Source organism: Helianthus annuus, chromosome 15 (genome assembly GCF_002127325.2).
Source record: "Helianthus annuus cultivar XRQ/B chromosome 15, HanXRQr2.0-SUNRISE, whole genome shotgun sequence".
In the NCBI taxonomy this organism is placed as follows: Eukaryota; Viridiplantae; Streptophyta; class Magnoliopsida; order Asterales; family Asteraceae; genus Helianthus; species Helianthus annuus.
In genome coordinates, this window is record NC_035447.2 from 23,810,107 (window position 1) to 23,819,534 (window position 9,428).

At 28.6% G+C, this 9,428-nt stretch overlaps 1 protein-coding gene across 1 annotated transcript; it reads right to left on the minus strand.

Moving 5' to 3' along the window:
- Window positions 1–3,062: 3,062 nt before the first annotated feature.
- On the minus strand, window positions 3,063–3,723 carry LOC118487433. Its single transcript, XM_035984275.1, has 4 exons — window positions 3,711–3,723; window positions 3,500–3,602; window positions 3,275–3,402; window positions 3,063–3,181 (listed from the first exon to the last, which is right to left on the minus strand). Exons 1-4 carry the CDS (start codon window positions 3,721–3,723, stop codon window positions 3,063–3,065), a joined length of 363 nt encoding a protein of 120 aa, XP_035840168.1.
- Window positions 3,724–9,428: the final 5,705 nt, after the last annotated feature.

Sequence of the window (9,428 nt, forward strand, 5' to 3'; positions counted from 1 at the left end):
AACTTTGATTTCTTTGTTTGTTCGATAGGCTTAGACTTGAAGAACCATGTTATGGATTGATGGATTTGGTGACCACTTAAATAGAAAAAAGGCTATTCTTTTGTTATTAATGTATATTAGAACGTTTACATAAATATAATTTAATATAATTTTAATATTTACATAAATAATAGAACGTTTATTTCATTTCAATGTTTATGTTAACAGTGGCGTCTCTTAGAACTCATGTACCATGTTCGAGTTTGAAATAATATGCCCTTATGCCTTAACGATAAACAATGCAATTACTATAATAAAAAATGGGCTCACTAAACCTAATGCTAATAGACTAATTTTCAAACCATAAAAATTGATTTGTAAATCAGCCTATACTGAAATTGGTAAGAGTAAACTATTTAAAAAAAATTACTTTGAGTAACCCGTGTAACACACGGGTGCCTGGACTATTTATGTTAATATTTGAACGTATATATAATTAAATATTACACAAATTTGCATCATCATGTATCTCGAGATATTACATTATTTGTCTCATTGTAGTTTACTAATTGATTATTACTTGAACGTTTATTTAATTCAAACGATTACTTGAATAAATTATAGTTATTCATTTGTGTTTTAGTCCACCCGCGAACCTCGCGGGTTCTTAAACTAGTTTATAATATATGTGGTTATCTAAGTTTGGAAATGATGTATCTAATTACAATTCAAATTTCGAAATTTATTAACATAGATAAATTTCCATATTGTATGTGATTGACCAATTTCCATATTCACAAATCACAAATCTACTATAAAACATAAAATAAGAAAGTTTGGTACATGATGTAGGTAAATATATTTTAAAATTTATTAACATAGATAAATTCCATATTGTATGTGATTGACCAATTTCCATATTCACAAATCACATATCTATTATAAAACATAAAATAAGAAAGTTTGGTACATGATGTAAGTAAATATATTTTAAAATTTAACATTCATTAAATTAAAATAAATAAATATGTTATGTCCAGCTGTATATGTATAATAGATATTTTGTTAAATAAATTTTTCGGAATACTGGTTACTGATATCAATATATATATATATATATATATATATATATATAAATCGATAATGTGATAAAATAAATTATAACATTAACTAATTGTATAAATATATTTTTTGCCGGAGTTGATGATTAATGATACAATATTAATAAATATAGTCGACCTTCATTATAAAAAAAAAGTAAAATATAGATATATCGGAGTACCGTTTATACAAACAGTTTTTAACTAATATAGAGTACAATAATATGCATGATTTGTTTTTTGTTTTTTTAGGAATTAAACATGATTAATGTCATATATACAAAGTTATGACAATAAACCACAAATCATTTTAAAGAAATTAAAAATGCACAGGCTGATTAATAAAACCATCTCTTATTCATCAAACGAAAACAAACCACACAAGATACACCGAATGCATATTCGGTAACAAAGCAATGAAAACGAAATGTCAAAAAACAAAATGATAATGAAAACATAAGAGGAAAATTAAATTGTTCAAACACATTGAGATGATTATTATACTGTCCGCCTACTTCTCGATCTTGGGCTTCAAAAGCCCATCAATCACATTCGCGTCTTCCTCCATGCCGCTATCACTCTGACGCGGTTTAGTAGAGGACTGGGAAGAACAAAAATCAGCCTCATAAACCGCATCCAAATTGCGTTTAAGTTCCTTTTCCATCATCGAAACAGAACTACTTTTGACAGGAACGGATGGGGTGGTAAACATGCTCTCATTCAACTTAGAAATCGGAGTCTCATCCTCACCCGTACGGGAGACCGAATCCTGTCAATAATATATAAAAAGGTTAGAAGATGAAATAAAAAAATTACGCAACAAAATGTTCCAGCATTTATTAAATAAATGTAGATCAAAAACCTTAACAGGAACCTTCACAGTTGGATTAGAATCAGCGGAAACAACGTTTAACTGTTCCTCGTCAACAGGCTGTTTTTAATAACGTTTATAAGATATGAGTTAACATATAAATATAAGGTAGAATAGTTTATACCAATATAGTTTAAAGGTAGAAATAACCTGGATAGCATTAAAATGGTGATCAAGCTCAGACATTATTTCTGGATTTTCAGTCAACTTTGAAACAGAGTAGCCATCTGCTTTGTTTTTGAGGTTATAAGAACCTATGGCTATCTTGAAAGCAAACTTGCGATTTAGCAAAGCATTAAACTCTTTAGGAAATTTCCCTTCGCTAGCCAACTGCTAGTCAAATGTAAAAAAATTGATCATGAACAACGTTGACAGTGTTTATAACAACATAAGAAACGAAATACGTCATGTATAATACATTAGTAAATTTACCTCTATGTTGTTTTCTAATAGCTGATTTGCAGAAACACTGAGTAGTTTCACAACTTCACGTTCAAACAACGTCAAGGTGACAATCCCGGTACAATCCTGAACACGTATCGGAACTTTGATCCTGCAAATATTTCTCAGCGTTTTAGTTAACAGTAAAAATATAATATGAGGACAATAAAATAAATAAAGTGGTAAATTCACCTGGGAACTGAGATGACGGTCTTTTGATTACAACGATCAGTCTGGCATTCCAACACTGTTACTTCATCAAAACCTTCGCTTCCATCCTCCTTCTCCTTGCAAATAGTTGTTGTAAAAACCTTTTTGGTGCAAGATTTACAGGCATTGTAAAACCATGTGCTTTCTGATGCAAAGCTCTTGATTGTACCAAGGATAATAACAGCCTTTTTCTGTGCACAACAATGAGTAGTTAAACATACTTTTCACAAATTATTAAGATATAACTGGACTATAAAATAAATACAAAGTGTAAAACTAACCTCTGCGATTCCGCTTAAAGCTCCAATTGTACTGAATGTATAATCTTTGAGATATTCGTCAACGGGTGACTTTATAAGAGAGGAAGTCAACCCAGAATAACCGGAAGATGTTGAAGCAGAAATCTGAGCAAGAAAACTAATAACACACAACATAGTTAATGACATTAATTTGTAAATCAACTATAATATAGATAATTTTATTACGAAAACAAACCTTTTCTTAAAGTCAACAATCTCGGGAATGTCACTGTTGATGAACACTCGAGTTACAGTATACAAATTGGATACATTGACATGTCCTGTGTTTTAAATAACACGTAACTTAATTGACAACTTAAATAGATGTAAAAAAATTGGTAAAATAAAATTGACATTGAACAGATAGAATATACCTCCCCAAAACCGGTACTTCCCAAACTGAATAACGACCACAACATTCTTTTCCGCTGGATGGTTGCTTTCAAATGCTCGAATTTGATCAGCATAACCATCCCATAGTGTAACAAAAATCTGATGGTGCCTATAAAAAAGATTTAATTATTAACTTGTTATTTTCAGATAAAATTATAAAGTAAAATTACAAAAACAGATATAAATATATGCAAATTTATTCGTACTGCAGGTCTTCAAGAATAAAAGTAACTTTGTTTTCCTCTTTGCCGTTGTTACTATCACTCTTAACCTCAGCCGGAATGCTCTTCACAACAAACCCAATAACATCTAAAAATAAAAATAGTAGAAACTAAATAAGATATATACAGAAATTCAAAACTTTTAACAAATCAGCTTATCTATTTATATAATTTACCAATTGGACTTTTGAAAGACTTGAAGTCCTCATCTGGATCCTCCAGAATAGAATCAAATGGAGTGAAATCGAATCCCCACTCAGAACCAACATGCCCAGTGTACGCCTCAACAACAGTGTTCTCATTTAGATTGATCTTCAACGTACTATGAACGTATTTAACTTTCTGGCGATTCTCACCCATAGATGGGTTACGAATAGTTAAACACTGATTTTCTTTCAAAAGGTGCTCATAAACGGTAGCATTTCTTTGGAGTACAAATGCCTGCATTTTGGTGCCCTGCAACAGCACGGGTGATAATAATGTGTTAAGTTAAAATAATGTATTTATATATACATAAATATATATAAGTTATTAAAATATATATAAACAAACCTCTTGGTCCATGAAGATCATGTCTTAGCAGTAAATTTTTCGAGGATTGTTGAAGGCAGGTCTTGTCCATAATCTGACAACACGGACTCTGATTGTGTAATCATCAACATTAAGATCAACATTGTTGAGAAGTGTAATAGCAGGCTGTTCCATTTCTGCAATTGAATAATAGATAAAACATTATGGTTTAATCATCAAAGCAATATGTTAATCGAAAACATAAAAATATACTGAACTAGAATGAATAAAAAATGATAAAGATACATTGTTATGAAAGAAATGGTGTGAGTACGATGTGAATGACAATGTAATATGTCAAAAGATGTTATTTATAATAGGAGTTGGGAGGTTAATTATGGAAAAGAAATTTGTTATCATAATAAAAATTTGGAATGAATTCTTTATTAAAATATAAAATTCAGTTACATCTATTTTTAGATGATTGATAATTTCCATATAATAATCACGAATGAAGAGCATAGTTAAAAAATTGAAATGAAAAAATGCCAGTTCAAATCAAATAAAAATGCGATGATAATTAAAATGTGGTAAAATAAATAGGCAGAATAAATATTTCACATAATAAATAACGATGAATTCCTTAAAAAATAATTAAATATAATAGTTGATTAATACCTGAATGGTAGCAAACAGGGCAATAGCATACCTTGGTATCCAACCTCGAACAAAGTTTTTTTATCAAATTCATCATAACCGATACACGAACTCGGTAAAGATCGATCAAAATATAAGCTACAGTTCCATATAACGCAAATGCATGTATTGTAAGGTGTCTTTGTCAACATGATTATTAAAATTACCTTATGAACACCTAACAAAGGGCTCAGAATAGGTATTGTGGTTCTCACTGCTGCTTAACAGGTTGCAAAAAGAGAACGGAGCGCTAGCCATCCATGCTATGCAACATCGAACCATGTTTTTTTTTAACAAACTCATCACAGCCGTAAAATCATACTCGGGAAAGACAACATCAATATTATGAATTCCTTATGACATATTAACACAGGGATATGAATAGGTATTGTGGTTCGCATGGCTGCATAACAGGTTGCAAGAACAAAACAGCCCTCTCGCCATCCATGCTATGCAACATTTAACCAAGTTGTTTTTTTTTTACAAAAGTAATCACAGCCGGAATATTAACATAATAATTTGAGTCGGTTCCATATATATACAAAAATGAACTTTAATGCCTGCGTAATACACTAATGGTAGCAGACAGGGCAATATCCTTCCTTGATATCCAACTTTGAAGACAGTTTTTTTTTTTACAAAAAACATCACATATTAGAAAAATCAAATGTTATTACAAAATAAATTGTTATTATACACAATTTTCGGCAAAATGAAACATGGTAATGATAATTTCATTCAAATCTAAATATGATTAAATTAATGACAAAGAAAATATCAGACATTGGTAACCTAAATGCAACATTACCCCTGAACCATCGTCTCAAACATCTATTTTACTTATTTTTGTACAGAAGACATAACATTCGCAACCCGAACCCGGGACGGAACGATAAAATATAAGTTACAGTTTCATATACCGAAAATGCCAGTAGGTAGGGCGTCGTTGCCAACATAATTATTGAAAATAGCTTATGACAAAATAACAAAGGGCTCAGAATAAGTAGTGTGGTTCTCATGGTTGCATAACAGGTTGCAAGATTAAAATAGCGCACTCGCCATCCATGCTATGCAACATCGAACCAAGTTTTTTTTACCAAAGTCATCACAGCCTAATAGTAAATCAAACTCGGTAGGCAAACATCAATATTATGTAAAGCTTATGACACAATATGACAGGGTTCAGAATACGTATTGTGGTTCTCATGGATGCAAAACAGGTTGCAAGAAGAAAACAGTGCACTCGCAATCGATGGTATGCAACATCGAACCAACTTTAGATGATACAGTTTCACGTAACAAAAAGCAACCCTCTGTTGAAGAAGCAACCAGTGACAGATTTTTGATGGAATTATTATGAGGGGTCGGTGACATTGCCGAGGAGTATAAGAAAATGCTATCACTAAGCATATAATGACACTCCTTGACAACATCACCGACACATCCATGTTTCCAGCAGAAGTCTGTCACTGGTTGCTAATTCAACAGAGGGTTAATTCTTATTATGTTTAATGTATCATCTAAACAGTATAAACTGTGCACTTATGGATTTCTTTTTAACCGCAATTAAACTATCTGCAAAATAAAAAAAAAGGATTAGATAAAAAAACAGACAAAGAAATATGACTACAGAAATATGTTAATTGATGGAAACATGTTCAAGTATTAACCTATAGTGGATCTGTTCATGATAAGCAACAACCAAAATTTGTTTAGAAAAACGAACAACATCTTTCTTTATGTGTATTTGCAAACAAAAGTGTTAGACTTAACTAATGGATACGTCCCAAGTCAAACCAGCGGAGTCACATAAAGAAAACCGTCGATTCAAAACCATGAACATTCAACCTCTGCCAAACAAACAACCTAATTAATTATGTCAGTCACATAAAGGACTTCAATCAACAAATTTGGTAATTATATCAGCCCAAAAACCTTCTTCATAGATACACATAACAACAAAATTTATGTCGCAAACACTTGAAATCCGGTTTAAAACCATATTTCAAATCAAATCAACCAAACACGGATTCATATCATCATCATCATTATCATCATCCTCATATAAACTAAATAACGTTTAGGGTTACAGTGTATTTAATACAATGAAATTAAACATGTAAATACACACGATAAATCAAAACAGGATTCGAAGAGCAAGGTTTACTTTGAATCCCTAATTACTCATGTCAGTCATATAAGGACTTCAATCAACAAATTTGTTAATTATATCAGCCCAAAAACCTTCTTCATCGATACACAAAACAACAAAATTTAAATTGCAGACACTTGAAATCCGGTTTATAACCCTATTTCAAATCAAATCAATCAAACACGGATTCAAAACATCATCATCATATAAACTAAATAAGGATTAGGGTTACAGTGTATTTAAGACCATGAAATTAAACATGTAAATACACGCGATAAATCAAAACAGGATTCGAAGAGCAAGATTTAGTTTGAAGCCCTAATCCGGGACTACAGATCTATGAATGAAACATGAACTTTAAAAACTTACCAAAATGTGATTAATTAGATACAGATTTAAAGCGAAAGGATTGTAGAGGTGGATGATTAGCAACGAAATAAAATCTGCTCGTAGGAGATGGCGATATTTGAAGTCTGGTGTTCTCTACGTCGGTTTGATATAAGGATAAGAAAGACATTGAAAGAAATTGAAAGAATTGAATTGAAAGAATTGAAAGTTGAAAGAAGGAGAATAAAGATAATTGAAAGAAGGAGAGCGGAGATAATGAGGAGATTGGCCCTAGGAAATTGCCGCCCAAAGAACCAATTATCTCATCAAAGAGAGATGCCACCTCAATTAAAAATGGTTTAAGAATATGACATGTGGCATCAAGTGTATTTTTTTAGTATAATAGATAGATGAAATATTATTAAAGTCTTTATTTTCTATTTAGTGTTAGACCATCCGTAACGGTTAATGCTCCCTAAGGGATATTTTCCATCACATCGACATTATAACGTCACTTCAAAATGTGTAATTGTTAACACCCCTTGATGCACTTTCAATCATTACTTTTCTGTTTTTCCTCTCATTTGGCATTTATACTAGAAACACCCATCCTTCTTCACGCCCCTATAACGCCGCCCATGGAGCGGTGTTAGGGGTGTTATCAAGCCCCTAATACCATTATGCATCTTATTAGAGAGGTCAATTTCCTTATAACTCTATGCGTTTTCCTTCTAAACACATTTACCTAACTAGCATGCATCCTCTTACATATTTTACTGTTAGGTATTAAGTTCACTGAAAATGGAGTGGTATTTGCAACAGAACATCTTTTTTTGCTACTGTAAGTTGTATCGAGTGTTGGTTTTACACCGGTAGCGTGACGAACCGTACCAATACCGTTCGAACAACATCGCTATCGGTATTCGTTTTTATGGTTTTTGATCAATATAAAACACGTGTCAGTTGCTATACCAAGTGCCGTATCATATCGGTACTATAACGAACCAAACCGATATCGGCCAAAATCCCGTCATGTAGTGCACCACACCGCCGCAACATGTCAATACCCTTTTGGACATACTGCGCCTATATTTTTGCGTCGCTGTAAAGTCCTTTTTTCGCTGCAACGCACGTAGACATCGATCTGCTAGTAAATACAAGTCCATTTATCTTCGTTAATCTCTTTTCATTTACGTTAATTTATTTCTATTCATTTATGTTTATGTATCGACATAAACAAATCCTATTCATATTATTATTATTATTATTATTATTATTATTATTATTATTATTATTATTATTATTATTATTATTATTATTATTATTATTATTATTATTATTATTATTATTATTATTATTATTATTATTATTATTATTATTATTTATTATTATTATTATTATTATTATTATTATTATTATTATTATTATTATTATTATTATTATTATTATTATTATTATTATTATTATTATTATTATTATTATTATTATTATTATTATTATTATTATTATTATTATTATTATTATTATTATTATTATTATTATTATTATTATTATTATTATTATTATTATTATTATTATTATTATTATTATTATTATTATTATTATATTATTATTATTATTATTATTATTATTATTATTATTATTATTATTATTATTATTATTATTATTATTATTATTATTATTATTATTATTATTATTATTATTATTATTATTATTATTATTATTATTATTATTATTATTATTATTATTATTATTATTATTATTATTATTATTATTATTATTATTATTATTATATTATTATTATTATTATTATTATTATTATTATTATTATTATTATTATTATTATTATTATTATTATTATTATTATTATTATTATTATTATTATTATTATTATTATTATTATTATTATTATTATTATTATTATTATTATTATTATTATTATTATTATTATTATTATTATTATTATTATTATTATTATTATTATTATTATTATTATTATTATTATTATTATTATTATTATTATTATTATTATTATTATTATTATTATTATTATTATTATTATTATTATTATTATTATTATTATTATTATTATTATTATTATTATTATTATTATTATTATTATTATTATTATTATTATTATTATTATTATTATTATTATTATTATTATTATTATTATTATTATTATTATTATTATTATTATTATTATTATTATATTATTATTATTATTAT

What these genes read in the sequence shown, in the direction of transcription:
- LOC118487433 (XM_035984275.1), bottom strand. An exon ending in TTTATTCTTGAAGACCTGCA is followed by an intron (nt 3,403 to 3,499) that starts GTACGAATAAAT and finishes TCTTTTTTATAG; the next exon opens with GCACCATCAGATTTTTGTTA. An exon ending in GAAGTACCGGTTTTGGGGAG is followed by an intron (nt 3,182 to 3,274) that starts GTATATTCTATC and finishes TTTAAAACACAG; the next exon opens with GACATGTCAATGTATCCAAT.